At 36.7% G+C, this 16,672-nt stretch overlaps 1 protein-coding gene across 1 annotated transcript in view; it reads right to left on the bottom strand.

The window, feature by feature from the left end:
• The window catches only part of LOC125761986 (solute carrier organic anion transporter family member 4A1), a 29,162-nt gene that overhangs the window by 4,957 nt on the left and 7,533 nt on the right, over positions 1-16,672 (bottom strand). The window contains exons 2-4 of the mRNA XM_049423627.1: positions 6,136-6,470; positions 5,229-5,433; positions 2,199-2,301 (exon numbers count right to left, since the gene is read on the bottom strand). Of these exons, the coding sequence (XP_049279584.1) occupies positions 2,199-2,301; positions 5,229-5,433; positions 6,136-6,470 (643 nt within the window). The remainder of the gene's footprint in view (positions 1-2,198; positions 2,302-5,228; positions 5,434-6,135; positions 6,471-16,672) is intronic.

Here is a 16,672-nt window from a genome sequence, read left to right on the forward strand (position 1 = left end):
GGCAGTATTTAGTTATTTGAATTTACTACAGTTTGTTTATTACAGTTTGGCGCGCGTCTTGATGAAAAAAATCGCAAATATAAAAAAATCCATAAATGATTTGAATCCATGATGATGAATTCATGAAGCCTCGTTTAAGCAATTTCAGAATATAATATGTATTAATATCAATTTAAGACATCACAAAAAATCAGATAAAAGTTCAATCCAGAATAACGTTTCAACTAATCATCAAGGATAATCAAGGATGTTTAATGGGAAATGATTCTATCGTTGTTCCAGATAAGAAAAATTAAAACAAACTCACTAAATTTGGAATCACAAACCTATTCCACCTTTTACCGGAAAAACGAAAGAATTGAAAATAGAACGTTGAGATCAAAATCTTTCTAAATTCTCCAAACAACAGCATTTTAATGTCGAATCATAGAAAATAAGGTTCCAATAAACGAACTTTCGGTAACATCCAAACTATTATCTATGTTATCTTACTAAGAATGGATGAACTAAACAAAAACTCTTCTTCCTCCTGGCTCTACATATTTAGTGCCTTATCGATGTCTATGATATTTAATGGCTTGTCGATGAGCAAACCCCGATCAATATCAGTAATCATCCCTTAAATAGTAACGTAATATAATGTTAGTATTAAGTATGAATTAAAGAAAAAAAATCAATTTAACAGTATCAAAAATATTTCAACTATTTATTGTTCTTGAAACATTCAGGTTTCTATTTCTACCACAACCAGTAAACGGTTTTCTCGTCAAACGACAGTTGAATGTTGCATACAGAAATGTTTCTATTACCCTTCCCGACTATGCAAAAATGCTTATTACCTTTTTCGCAGCATAACGAATTGCTTATTATGGAAATGTTACCATACTAGCATCAAGCTTCACCTGTACCCGTTGATATTTTCATAACAACACAACCGTCGTCGACTCTAACACAATTTTCTAGGCTAACGCCAATGCACCGACATGAACCACAACCCGGGTGAAACATGTCCCGGGGTACGATCGATCATTCCACACCGGTCGAGGGAGGGATTGGCAATGTTTTCCCGTCAAGGAAAACGTTTTTTTTTTGGGTTTTTTATGTGATGCGGAAATATTCTTACGGTAAAAGTGAGTTGTGTGTACATGGGAAGCAACAGGATGGTTTGTTTTTGTTTGCCCCACGGCAGTATCGACTTGGTAAGGACACGTTCAAACATTGAAGAAGATAAGAAAAATAGTGAATAAGACTTTTACCATCAAATAAACTTATAGAAAACTAAATGAATTTAATATCATTTTGTTTTTTTTCTAAAATATTATTATATGTGACCTAGTTTTACAACATTTCCACTTCAAAAAATATTAATCATAACTTTTTATAATTTCCTTTTTGCTTTTATCTTGCTCTAACTTTTCCTATTTTTTGGTCCACATTCAACTCTCTCTACAACTCAACACTGCAGCTTCCCGTCTGACTACCGACTGGGATGACGCCTAGTCATTATGATTTCCAAAGGAAATGAACCATTTCCCCTCCGACTGATGCACAAACGCCCGTAATGAGTCCAATGATCCGTTGCCGGGCGTAATATCATCACAACAGCATATTCGCCGTGCCTCATTGGCGCAGCAGTTATGCAGTTCTTTCTTCTACTTTCGGTTCCTTAGTTAAATAGAGGTACGGCTAGACACGAACATGGTTACGTTTCACAATTTTTCGGATGATAAAGCCTGCTGGAATGGTGTCAGATGATGCGAATCGTCCCGTAATACATCTCGACCGGAACAGGAAAAACGCAAGATGTTACCTTACCTACAAGGTGGTTATGTGCCCCAATAAATCTGTCATATTGCTCTAGCCAAAATGGCAAAGTGTGGGCAGACAATGGATATCTCACCCTAGAGTTGTTACTATTGTGTGGACGACAAACGGTACGATCTTGGTTATGAAATTTCCACGTAATTTGAATTTATTAATATTAGATGCAACATGTTTCATTTTTTTTATTCTTTGGTAGGCCACAACACAATCTTCTCCAATGGCTATTGAAAACATTTACAAGACTGAACGGTTGTAGTTGGGTTTGAGATCTTTCCTTATGATGGATGACCAGTCCAAACCAGTAGATTAAAAACCGATCAGTCTTGAAACCCTTCGATACTATGAATATTTTCCTTGTTTAGTGAAAAACTTACGTGGTAGCATCGACGACGAACATGTCCGTGTAGAAGAGCAGCAACTGTCCACCGATGACATAACCGGCAGCTGGTCCAACAACGGCCATTGTGTAGTAAATACCTGCAATAGGCAAAATGACGCAAGACAAGTTATAAAAATTTTGTAAATTATTTTAGAATGTTATTAAAACTATTTTATAGTGTAGTATAACCATTACACATTAATTTGACATTTATAAATAATTCATAAAATTTAATTTTTCATTAACTTTATAACGTTTCCTCTTATTTAAACGTTTGATTTATTTATTATAAGTAAATAGAATTTATTAATAAAACGTTGCAAGGTAAGCATTAATATGATTGTATCCAACATTTCCATCTTAAAACAAATATTTTTGTCTCCTAGCTTTAGGCCACTTTAGTTCTTTGCACTCTTCTTTCGGGGGGGGGGGCAATCTAATGTACTCTATTTCGTGCTTCAAACCTTCAATCAAAAATCAATCAACCTCACTGTGGCATGCAGTACATTTCCCTCTTATCTCTCACTTTTGTCGCTAAATAGATTTACGCCCGACCAATATGCCAGTCGGGTCGTCGATTGTCGATTGAAAAACGAAAGACAAATCTAATCAAACGGGCTGTGGGCTCGGGTATCGGCAAACAATGCACAAATTATGGACCCTACGAGCTAGTTTACCATTCGGAAGCGTAATGTACGGAATGGTTTCAGCATAAAAATCACAACCCAATCCGTCAAACCGTGACTAACCCAATACCGCCCACCCCCCCAAGTAGGACACTTCGTTCTCAACTGTTTAAATCGTATCAATCGTATTCAATTGAAATACTATCCCTCGCACACTCTATTTGTCGGTTGGACTGTTGATAGGTTCGATGGTGCCGGCCCTGATTGATATACTTGACCGGGACCAAGGGCAAGTGCTAAGTGTTGCTGGAAATGAGGAAAAAAAATGGATGTGAATTTTCCACCCGAAAGCCCCTGATGCAACGAACGGCAGCTGTGTCAAAAGGGACACTTAAAGTTGGGAATGACAATCTTTTCTCTCTCTTGTGGTGTACATGAAATGTAGTGTTCGTAGTATTAGCTTTTCCGTGGAGTGGATCTGTAATCGAAATTAACAAAACACTTAAAAACATACAATATACTTTATTGTCATTGTCACTATTTTTGTTAATTTGCTTCATTCTTGAGGACAATAAAAAACATGCGTAAAAAACAGTGCGTAAAAAATATTTCGCAGCCATTTAAAAAAAAATACCTAACCAAGGCTATAGTATATAAAAATGAATTTAGTACAATATTGAATTCTTTTACTTATGTTAGGTAGAATGGTAATATTATTTATTTATTTTACCTTTCCCATATTTTGTTGAACCTTTGAGGGTAATTTTCGATCTGCATATTGTTGAGCAGATATATAGTGCATAACATAACTATACGAACGTTAATTACACTAGTTTTTTTACACCAAATCCAATAAATAATAAAATATATACAATATATACAATAAAATATATAAAATAAATACAATGATGTCCTACTTAATCATCATAAATAAATAATTGTTTCTTTTCTTAAAATATTTCATTAAGCGCATTTTACATATTTTTTCGAGTAATATATTTTTTCGGTTTTCCTCCTTTTTTCTCGGCTTAACGACCACTAAGGGCATGCCGGCCATTTCTGGCTTACTAGACTTATTCTTACCACGTAGCCTGACAGTCAGTCTTTGCTACGTGGAGACACGGTGCGGATGGGATTTGATACGTGCTCATGTAGTGTGGAACTTGCGCCGTTTATCACATTGGTCCACTGCTTTTTATTTTACTCTTGAATAAACGAGTATTTGTATAGTTATATCAAGCACTGTAGAAAATAAAAATAAACTTTAAAGTTGGTTTTAAGAGTATTTACTGTTCTTAGTCACGGAAACAAAAATTTATCAATATCTAATTTGTCTTCTCATCTTTGCTTTTTGTTTCAATTTGTTCCAACATTTTCCCGCGTACTTCTTACATACAATTGCATTAAATATATTTATCCTTTCTTTGCTCATTCGCAAGCCGGAAAATGTATCCGTTTTTGGTGCACAATTTCATTGAGGTTAATAAAAGGAAGCTAATAAAATTATGATGAAGATGTACACATTTATATCGCATGCCATATCTCGTTCCCCTTCTCTATCAATGTTTCACAACATTGTCCGTAAATGGTCGTGCAACGAATGCTAGGAACAAACACGCACTTTCGCTCCATGCTGGTTGATCTACCACAAAGCCTTGAGCTAAGGAAACCTCTCACCGTCTTAAAAGTACAGTCCACCCTGGGAAGGGGATTGCAACGGTCTCTTTCTCTGTGTTAACAACAACTATCCTTTGCCCTTACTAACAAATTCACTCCCTGCAAAACGGAAATCGGAAGTGGCAATTCCTTTTTCTTCTCCCTCCAAAAACAGCTTCCCGTACATTTAGGAAGGCATGATTTTATTTGCTTTCCCTCCTAACTGATCCCTTATCGTGCATTGTCTCCCTCCAGATCGCCGTTTAATTTCACAATCAGATGATTTATTTTGACAGAAGTGATTGCAAAATATTTTGATCCTCCTCGACGTGTCCCGGGGTATGCTTCTCTTCCACTGCTACTCCAGCTGTGTAGCCACACAGAAGTGTGTCGCAAAGATTATATGAGTGAGTAATTTATGGTGTTCATTTGCGAATAACTTACTGTACCCCTCAAATGCTGGACGGTGTTGGTCCAATGTAGGCCAACGCCGAACTGTGAAGAGCAAAACGAAGGGGAAAAGAAACAACGAGGAACGATGCATGGTGTAGCATATTTTAAACGACTGTACCGAATATCGTTTACACATTGGTTTTATGCTGTACTTTATGGAGAAAATACTGCAACTGACATTGGCCTCATACTGAACGTTTCTCGCCCGTACGGGACGGGAATGACATAATAAGTGGCATTTCGCGTAGCCTTAAACCTACTAATTTCAAAATCACCTTCAAAACACTTACCCAAATACACGGAAGACATTTTCTTCGAGACGTTCTCGTCGATGTAGGTAACGCCGAGGGTATACAAGGGTGATGCACCCGCACCGAGCAGTAGCTGGGCAGTAAAGAAGAACCACACATTCCAGGACGAGTTTTCACTGTCCGATGTCGAAGCTTGTCCACCGTTTGCCAGTGGCGATCCCGTGTTATGACTGCAACCTGTAAGCTACAAGAAAGGGATTAAAATGGAAATATAACAGAGAAGCAAACAAAACACAAGGAACATGAAACATGGTAACATAGTAGAAATGGATTTTTTTTACTCTTGATAAAAACAGGATTATTATACAGATGAACAAAAGCTAGAGCTGCCCGGAAGGAAAACACGTTGAGGAAGTGCTTGTTCTCTTTAATTATCGTATTATTTTTTTCATGTTACAAGTTATCCTTGTTCCTCACATTTTCACATAATTTAACACAAGCGATTTGCTACAAAAAACATTACACATTTTACATTTTATATATGGTTCATCTGACAAAAAAGAAACTTCATTTAGAAGTGGGTAAACTAGGTATGAAAACGATAAATGGATGGCAGCTCTGATTATTAAATATTTAAATAAATAAAACGAAAAAAGCTTATCAAAATAAGAAATACAAAATTAAAACAAAACAAAACAACAAAAAATGAAATCAAATGTGAAATAAGACAAATAAAAACAAGAAAAAAAAAGAGTTAAAAAAAGTGAAAAAAATTAAAAGAATAAATAGTAACTATAACTATAACTTTGGGATATAGCTATAACTTTGGGATAAAATTGTTTATTTTTTCCCCATTTTTGAGCATTTGTTAAATAGAAACAAGCATTAAATCAATTTAATCTTCCATTCACTTTGCTAAAAATCACGAGTTGTCATCTACACATACCTCTGTTAGTGCCTCCACCGAAGCACCTGTACCATTGGTCAACAATGTTGCCAAAGTACACACGTTCTGCTCCGAGTTAGTCGCCCGATACTGTCCGACGAGAAAGTGTGGCAATGCGAATACGAACGCACCGAGTCCCATCACCGCCACACCCCATCCGATCCATCGTGGTTTGGACGCACCGATCCGGCCACCAAAGTATGACACCGGCACAAGACAGAGAAAGGACGCAATATCGTAACCGCTGGCCACCAGGCCAGTTTGGGTCGAACGCAAACCGAACCGCCGCTCGATGGTCGTGATGACAACGTTGATGAAACCGTTCACTACCAAACCTGTCGGAGAGGAAGCAGAAGGGGGAAGAGGGGGATAAAGCATAAAGAAGAATTATGAAAAAAGAAGGACACAAGTATATTGGTAAGATGGACGGAAAACTGTGGAAAACCCCGTCGAGAGGGGGGAAACATATTGTTGCGTAGCGCATTAGACGCAGGTTGTTTGTGTGCTGTCGTGCGTGCGAAAATGTGCGAAAAGATTCAAAACATCCGGATGCGGGCGGAATGGTTTAAAGGGAAGCGAAGGGGGTCAAACTTTGTACAATACACCGCGGAGAAAGAAATACTCCCTTGCAAGAGGTGAGTATCCAAGGTGACAACTATTGTTTGCATTAAGTGAAAACTGTTTCTTTCGTCCCTTTTGTGTGCGAAAGATGCGAGAGCGTTTATCAGTTATTATCACGAGCAGTCGGTGATTGACCATTGTAGTTGGGTTTGTTATAGGTTTAATTGGATTTTTTTCGTAACAGGAAACGAATTTTATCTACTAAAAAAAGAATTGTTATTCGATATTTGATAGTGTTTGATGTTTGATGCCTAATAACAGTAATAATTCGTATTTAAGGATAAGCAACTATATGGACACCTATTTTTTTGGAGATTCACTTGAAATCTTGAAGAGATAAACAAAATCAATGTTTCTATGTTTTGTTTGAAATGTAAATCTTCGTCTGTGGTTATTTTTTTGTAATTTTTTTTATAAATACTGCTTGAGTTAGTACAAAAAAAAAAGATTTTATGGCCGTAACGATATGGCACTTGGAACACTTGGAAAAAGTATTTATTGTCAATAAATAATGTAGTTAAAAATCATAAAAATGATACGAAATATTAAAGTTCTTTTCGCAATGATGTTAAAGCCGTAGATTGATAATAATAATTAAAAGTAAGTCAAAAAAGTCTACAAAAAGTATAAAATAAATTGATAAAACTCTTAAAATAAGAAGATACAATAGCTTCATATTGAACAAATCTGAAAGTTTGTTAAACAAACAACGTCATATGAATCCAATTTTAAACAGTGGAACAATTTCTTTTCAGCACGTGTCAATAAAGTGAATAGCAACGATATAAAAGAGACAATTCATTTCCCCATGTAATGGGAACAGTAAAGGACACTTTCACCGAAAAAGCAACGGGATAGGCATGTAAAGCAAGACGGAGAAAAGTAATAGAAATAGATGGAAAAATTGCCATTTAACTAACTTTCAGCTACATCAAATTTTTGTGGTTTTTCCCCCTAACAATGGGCTTTAAACTAGAGAATTGAGAGCACATTCAGCAGCGATACTTAATCGTATTGAAGGATCAAACATTTTGTTTGAAATTGACACAGCAATTGTTTATCGGAAAAGGATCTATACCATCATTCGGTTAACCTTATGGAAAGGCCCTTTCAAACAACCCTCTTGATTAAACATTTTTGGTACACTTTCTCCACTCCACTGCTTCATAGTTGATAGTTCATATTTTACGCATTTTCTTTGCCCCATTCATTGAGTGCGGAACGAATTTCGATTGTGTTAGAAGTTTAGCGTATCCATGACGCTGTTTTCAGATCGTTGGTTCGTGAAACATTTTAGACAAAACAATATTTTTTCCTCTTATCTCTGGACATGTGGCGTCAGCAACGTACAGTGGGCAATGGGGTTATTGTTAGTTTTCCTTCGATTTCTCTCATGTGCACAGGACAAATCTGTGAAGTGCGTTGCAGTACAATCCCGATTCGCTTTGAAGTGATTGGCATTTTAGCTGGCCATATAAATGGAGCATTATTTGATATGAATGGCAAGTAAAGGCTTTGTTGTGTGACAGTGGTCGCCTTCAATTGTTTAAAACCTTTTTATACCCTTTTACCTTTTTAAATTTTTAAATTCTTCAATTCAAATATTTCAATTTGTTAAACTCGATTGAATACAATTTATTGTTTTTAGTTACATGGATAATTCAGCAAAATTTCACAACTTTATGTTTAGGTTTGTTCCACATCAAACGGGAAACATCATCGAGGCAAAAGATCGTACATGTAGGACCTGGCGATTCTGCAAATAACCGGCACCACCAATGTTGACTACAAAAACCACCAGGAAGCTGCATAGTCCAGGTAAGAATAAGGAGGCAAAAACGAGACTGGTAGGCCTCTGAATGTGAAAAGATGAACCTTCTTTGAATCATCTTTCATAAAAGGATATGTCTGAAAAAAAAACTGAACGAATATTCAAATCAGAACAAGAGTTTAGTCCTAGACTTTCCTCTGAATTACCACAAATTTTTAACTGACTTGAAAGTTGAAATCTAATGTTTGGAAGGCATTAGAGATCACCCTATAACCATTAGAGATCACCCTATAACTGACCAATTTAGAGGTGTTCAGCTGGTCGCTGATTATTATGGCTTCCAGAGCTTGTATTTTCCGGTTTTTATTGTGCTCTTGGAGATAACGCCAACACATCATCATCGTGAAAAAATATCTCATCCTGAACATCTGTGACAAGACTTATTTTCTGGAGGATGTGTGTTATTGCTTTCTCAACGTATGTCTAATGATGCATATTGTTTGTTATGTTTGAAAAATAAGCTAATACACATGAACAACGTAGAGCTTTGTTTTTCTGTATGAAGTTGTTGTTTCTGTTTTTACGAGGCTTTTGCTCATTCGCCTCTCTTTCTGTATGAAGTGTTTTGGTGTATACGATGTATTTCTTTTTGTTTCTTTCACTGAACATCTCATTCGCAAGCCACTGGACAACCCAGCCCGTAAAGTCCACTTAGATCATCCACAAGGATAGTATTTTTTTCATAATCTACGTTCAAACCATATAAAAAAGAGTTAAATTCCAGCTTCCAAAACGAATAATATTTTTCCAATGTTGTATAACACTCGGAAAAAAAAAATTGCTTTAAGTAAGATGAATTACAGAGCGTTCTGTACATTTCAAAAAGAAAGGTGTTTTATCCGTTTATAAATCGGACGAACCCATTTCCATTTGTGGTCGTTCCAAATGCACTTCAAGGTACAAACAGCGATATTAACCAAACATAAGTTAACCTTACTAGCAGCACGTGCCGTGATGGTGTGTACAGCACAATAAATAGGCCTCATATTTCATTCCGCTTATGAATGGTTGAGCAGAATTGCAATTTTGTGCTTACTACCCCCCTTCTTTGGCTGGGACAGATTTCTATCTATCAAAAATTCAACTGTGTGGGATAGCAATGGAAAGGCCGTTCTTTCCCACTGTGACCATTTATGCTAAACGAAAATTTAATTTCCTGTTTATCGTTAAATTGTGAAATTTTTCCCGAAGTAGGTGGCACTCTTATGTTTCGCGCCCTCAACCCCACAGACACTCGCTGATGCACTCGAGGCGATACAACAAAATAAATCCATCAACTGGCCACGTGGCAAGCGCGAAACAAAAGGTCAACAAACTTTGCGAAATGGTAATGCTAAGCGAAACAAAACAACACGAAACATAACAAAACGATACAAAATAAACTAAACAAAGCATAAATGGATGCTTTTAAACAACAAGAAATCAAACAGAGGAGAGAAGTGTAATTCAAAACTGATAACGATCAAACTAAAAAGGAACTCTTCATGTGCCAAATAGAAAAGGATGGATTAGACGAAAGCAACAATTATTTGTGTTCATAAACTCTTGTATAATACATACATATACTTCAAACGTAGTAGAACCTTCCATCAAGACATCAAATCCCTTAAGAAAAAGCCCTTTCCTTCTTGCTCGACACTTGCCAAGTTGTTGTCTAGGCGTTGGTACTATGCCAACGTTTACAAAACCATTCCCAAAAATATGTTTTTTTCTCCCATCCATTCAAGCATGACAAACACGAGCAATGGCGTGAGGAGACATGCCGGCGTGTCGTTTGTAAACATATTTTCCACGCCTTTCATCAAGGGTGAGCCTGTATTAACTTCTGCTTGCAAAACGATTACTATATGAAACCGGAAGGAAGTAAGAAATGGGTTCGATAGTCGAAGTGTGCCAGATTAAGACGATTTAGCAACGGTTATTTTGAAATTCGAGTGGTTTGCTTTGCGCTTGATTGCATTTTAAATGGGAAAGTTTTATTAGCGTATCGGTACGCTGTGTGATGTTGCTTTTCTAGCGACACTTTTCTTCAAGATAGTGATCGATTTTGAATGATAAAAAAAACTGCCTAAATAAATGTAAGAAAATGTTCTATTTTCAATGGCAATGTCCCTGGTTTTTGATGTCTTCTCACAACGTCCTATAATAGAACCAAAGAAGTAGCTGTCAGAAGAAACGACGTTTGAAGGCGTCTCTTCGTAATTTTTAATCATCTGAATATTCGGTCGCGTTATGTCCGGGACTTGCTGATGATGTTTGAGGTGGTTTGTACTAATATTAAATTAAAAAGTATAAATTTAATTCGGTAAGTCGGCTGACTTTCATAGTAAATAAATTTCAAAGAGTACCAGAACTGACTGGACAGTAAGTCCGAGTTTTTAATGTCAAAAGAAACTATAGAACCCTTATTTAACAGGCAATTTCCATGGGACTTATGAGTCTATAATATGCACCGAGTTGTTTTCTCCTCATAAAGAGTAACAAGACCGAGAAATTTCCAATTTCGATGCAGTTGTAGATTTTTCTAGTAAACTTAATTCTTTCTCTTCAGGTTATTGTTATTTATTCAATTTTAACTAAAGACTAAAGATAGATAGAATATACAGAAGGGAATTCTATTTTAGGTTGAAGTTAATCTTGTTCAAGTTGTACAATGAAATCTCCATTTTTTCTGATGTACGGCAATCCAGAGTGATTTTTTTTGTGGTCACTCCAGTCTCTCATGAAAAGGTCTTTTGCTATCAGTCTTGCCATAATTTTCCGCTATCGACCGATCAAAATAACTTCAAAAAAGAAGAAAGAAAAAAGAAATCAAAAGAACAATTAATATGCAATTAATTGTTCTATCACCATCTATTATAAAATTAAATTTTAATTAATTTTTTTATGTATTTAATGTATTTAAAATTTCAATTTTGAAATAGACATTTCTTTTTTTTATTTTTATTTACCAATTTTTATTTATTAAGTTTTTTGTAATAAAGGTCTTTTATGTTGTAAGGATTAAAGATAAAATAAACAAATATTATTTTTTTATTCAGTCTTTTTTCTACCAGAGAAAAACGAAGAGACCTAATAACAGCTTTAAATGCAAAACAAGTCACTACCTTCAGGCCTTTGCCGTCGTCTAAATTACCAACAACCTTATCAAAGCGATGACCTATAGCACACTGTGTAAGTGTGCAATTCACCGCAGAAATTAATAATATTCCCACGAACTGGTAAACTGCTACTATTCATCGTCCATCATCAACCAAAGCAGCAAAGTCAGTTTTAAGCAAAAAAAAACAAAGCATGACACTACCGATTCCAGCCATTCCTGGGTCGCAAGTTCACTAACCGACCACTGGAAATAGCTCACGCGCGCCAAGAGGAAAACCCCTCCCCCATTCCCATTTTCTTTCACATTTGTGGTGAAAATTGCCACAGGGGGAAAACCCGACCCTTGTTTTTGCAGAAAAGACGGCTGGCAAACATTCTCGTTCGTCGGGAAAGCCACAAGGTGGTTTGGCAAACTGTTGCATCCAACGGAACCGGTGAGGAAATGTCGGCCCTAAATGTTGGCGTACAACGATCGCTAGACAGTGGGTTAGGGGCCGGGATCCTTTCATGCTTCGTCAAAGGATCAAGCATCGGCACACACTGGTGGAAAAATGTGTCACACTACCGCAGGCTACTACTTGTCCGTTACGCTATCCATGCCTCGTCCCTTTTAACATTCCTTGCGTTTGGCGGGTTGAGTAATCCTTTCGACATGACATTAAGCTGCGTTTTAGAACATTGTACACATTTTCCACACTTTTACATTTTCTTTTCTATCGTAAAATGTAGCCAGCTTTACAATTGGGTAAACTCCTATACACCCTTTGCTATACAGTTCTCCGCTAGTCCGAAACGGTGTCCGATTGCTTGACAGTTTGAGGTTTAAAATCCTCAAACTTTAAACCACAAAATTGCCTCCCGATTTCCGAAAGGTTTGTGTGTGATTTTTCACGCTATTTATTCACACGGCCACACACCATACCACTCTCTCGTGCGGGAGTCATTTTTCTTTTGCCGGAAGGAACGTTTTCCTGCCAGTAAGGTTCAACGGGTGTTTCGACATTCGGTTGTGTTTTCGGTGCACTTGGAGCAACGAACTAAATGGGTGGCGATACGAAGAACGTCACAGCGGAAAAGCCAAAAAAGTGGCAGAAGCCCCGGAAATCTCACGTTGCACAATTTGTTGGAGGATTTCATGCAATCTTTTAAATGTACGCGTACTTTATCGTCATTACTTCCAAGGCGTTTGCTGGTGAAACACCTTCTGAATCTCAATTATGTTCATTTTTTTCTATTTTCTTTGACCGTACTCCGTTTACTTTCTATTCCGATTTCCAGTGTTGGTGGGAGGTGGGAAAAGCTTTTTCCCGCATGTCATTTACTGTTTCTAGCGTGTGTCGGAATTCGTACTGTATAAAAAATGTATCGATGAAATGGGATATGAATAATACTATATTATTGGAAAAATCATCTCATTTTATTTGTTTCTCTGTTTTTTTTATATGTTTAGCGCTTAGTTTTAGGAAAAGTATTGAAAAATTAGAATCAATTTTGCTATAGATATTTCTTTACTTTACTAAGAAATTTATTCCTTCATTTTTTGTTGTTGTTAACCATTTTTGTTTATTTATATTTAAGCCACTACCAATATTATTTTGTACAAAAAATGTTTTTAATGGATTGAATTTAATCTTTCAAAGCATCATTTAAGATTGTACATATGGGATTTTAATATTTTTGTTTTATCTTTGAGTCAAATGGAGTGAACATAGATTCATTTTATATGATTTTTTGTTTGTCTTTTTTTCTAGAACGATTAAAAAAAGTAATTTTTTAAGTACAATTATATAAAAGCTTTTTTTTTATTTTAATATTAATTTAGTTCAGGAAAAAACAATCAAAATTAATCCCACAGTGCAGTTATCAGTACATCGAACGTGGAATTTAATACATGTGGTGCAAAGTCATAAGTGAATGGTTTTAGATTTTCTCCACCAGAATAAGATGCTGCTCTTACTCGCGATGGAAGAAAAAAAAAGCCGCCAAAACCGAAGCTTATGTACATTACGATCCACAATTTAGCACAACATTAACGAACATAATGCCACCACACTCATGCGCCAGCAGGTGTATGGGTGCATTAGAACACCCTCCGAATAATGGTCCCCTACCGGCCCCCGGGACAGCAGCGGTTTTGACAATGTTTCCCTTTCCACATTCCAAAAACACGACCGGAACGACGGGGATTGAATTTAAGCGTGTATCGTAGTCAATCGTGGCACTTTACAAATGACATAAACGTGACTCGACGCAAAATCGTCGCATTCGCGGGCTTTTCTTCCGTTGGCGTCAAAGACGACAACGACGACGGACGCGGGTTCTAAGTGATGCCCTCGAAGAAAGTATTTTACGATCCACTTTGCCAAACAGCGATTGGCAGGGCATCGATTTTCTCACAATCGAAAAGAATCCGTTCGCTGCGGAGCGTTGTCTCAAGAATCCGGTCCGGCCGACAGGAAACGAAAGGGGGCACATAAAACGTAGCAGAGTCCTGGCAAAGGCGGTTATATCTTGAGACGCGCTGGTTCATTGTTTTTATAGCTCCACTCCTCGTTCCCTAGCACCGGGGTGGACGGTTTTTGGGAAAGTGTTCTCATCCTCATCACTTCTCTCGAGGAGGTTAATTTTTACGCCGCAAATAAACCGCCACTAACCCCTTTTGGTGAGCTTCCGAGTGTTCGCATAAAATGGACGGCACGCGTCCTATCGGACCGTTGCGATCTCTTCGTTTTAATAAGACTCCATAGAACGCGGGCAAGACTGAGAAGCCGAGCCAGAGCCTGGGAAATGCATCGCTCCTGCGGTGCGATCCCTCGTCTTTACTACCATCGAGATAAGAGCTCATAATAACACGAAACAGAAGCAGCAAGCATCCCTAGAATGGTACGCCATAAATAGAACTGTGCCACGGGCACGGGTACACTGGGAACATCATGCAACCCGATGACGCATCCGAATTTGCGAAGCAAAAAAAAAGCTGCAAAACCCAGACCAGAAGCAGGAGCTACAGGAGATGGTCACAATCGTCGAATCTGTAGCAAACGTTTCTCCCGCCTGCATTCCTGGGTTCTATTATACTTCTGCTTTTCATATTGTCCGCCTTACAGCAAGGCACACCGGGGGTGGTGGATAAATCACCGTGCCGAAGATGTCGCCCGATGGCATAAATCAGATACGGTGGCCACTTTCACTGCTCTCCCCACTCCGAAAACGATTCAGTGATGACAGTCGTAAAAAAGAAAACGGAAGCAAAAACGCAAGCAGTGTTCCGTTTTTATATGAGGTTAAATCCTGGCCCACCTTAAATGCAAGTGTAACTGTGTGTGTGTGTGTTTTAGGGGTTCGTTGGTTTGCTGGAAGGGTTGGTCAAATATTTAACAAAACGAAAATAAACATTGTTCGCTGATGATCAATGCAATGAGGAAACCAAATTACACATGAAGAAGATTGGTAAAAATGGAGAAGTGTAACGAAATTAAAAGGAAAATTTTTGTTTGGAAATTTGATTAAGCAAAAAGAAGAAAATAATTATGAATTTCTACAGATAAAATTCCTGCAGTTTAATTCCTACAGTTTAAATTGATACTCTTGTTTAGATTGAATTGATTTAATTTTTTTAATGAAATGAAACTTAATTTTTTTTCTATTCATAAAGAGCAGCCTGGCCGTATTGCTAAATGAAACTTAATGAAAGAATATGAAAGTTGATATGATTTGTGGTACAATTATTGGTTCATCTTTATTTAGTTCTTATATCATTTCAAAATTATAAGATGTACTTAATTTAACTATTTAAATTAAAGCCAATCCATTATTCTATCATTTCTCAGATTATTGATTAATCGTATGGAGAAGCTTATAACACGTGTTTTCATATTTTAAGACGAATGTTACTACATCGATTAGGAAAGATCAAATACAAATATGGCTGATCTTTTCTTATTGGCGCATGGGTTTGATGTTTGATGATTTGTGATTTGAAATTGAATGTATTCTACACATTTCTAAATTTTTTCCTTCCAATTTATTCCAATTTATTTCTAATAACAAAAACGATGTTTTTTTTGTGGTGCAACACTTTAATTTTGTAGGTTTTTTTTAAATATGACAACCTACACTTCCTGAACACATTTAACATTGTCTTGAATGATCATGGTTATTATTGTGTGTTTTAGATGAGATCAATTGTTGCTATATTAATTGCTTTTAAATTTTTTTATTCAATATTATTGCTTTATCTAAACCGCAGCACTTTGAGCAACTTGGAATGTGATGACGATTGGCCAACTTGGAATGTGATGGACAATTCCAACTATGATCCACGGAAAGATCGATGTTGTGATTTTTTTTTTTTTGAGGCTGTAGTACGTCCGCTAGGGGATCACAACTCTAATTCATAACTACTTAACTCAGATAGGCACATATTAGTGATGGAAACTGAATTCGTTATTCCACTCCGACTTCGACGTATAAAAACCGCATTCAACTCGGGACTTAACTCCCCAGAGATGACTCTGGAACTAACTCCGGAGTTGACTACGAATTCAACAACGGATTTGACACTGCGAAATCAACTACAGATTACACTGGATTACTTCGAAGTCTACTGCGGATTTTACTACGAATTGAAAACCGTAATCGAAAACGCTGTCGACTTACATTTTAACGAAAAAGCACTAAGAACAGAAGAAGCAAATAGTACTCACAGCTTTTTTATACAAATAACATATACAATATCAACTTAAAATATCATATATTTTTGAATGTATTAGCTAGTTCAAGAGCGTATCAGATGCAAAATGGCAATTACTATTGTAACATTTTCAATTATAAAACAAAATATCTATGCACTAACAGAATTGCTAATCTTTATCTCATTTGACATGTTGATTTCTTCCTTAACTAGATAATGAGTGAATAAAACCGATAATAAAGAGCAAGTTGTGCTGTCAATTGTTGTGATGTAGTACTATATTGTTATTC

The sequence above is a fragment of the Anopheles funestus genome, chromosome 2RL (assembly GCF_943734845.2).
Source record: "Anopheles funestus chromosome 2RL, idAnoFuneDA-416_04, whole genome shotgun sequence".
NCBI lineage: Eukaryota > Metazoa > Arthropoda > Insecta > Diptera > Culicidae > Anopheles > Anopheles funestus.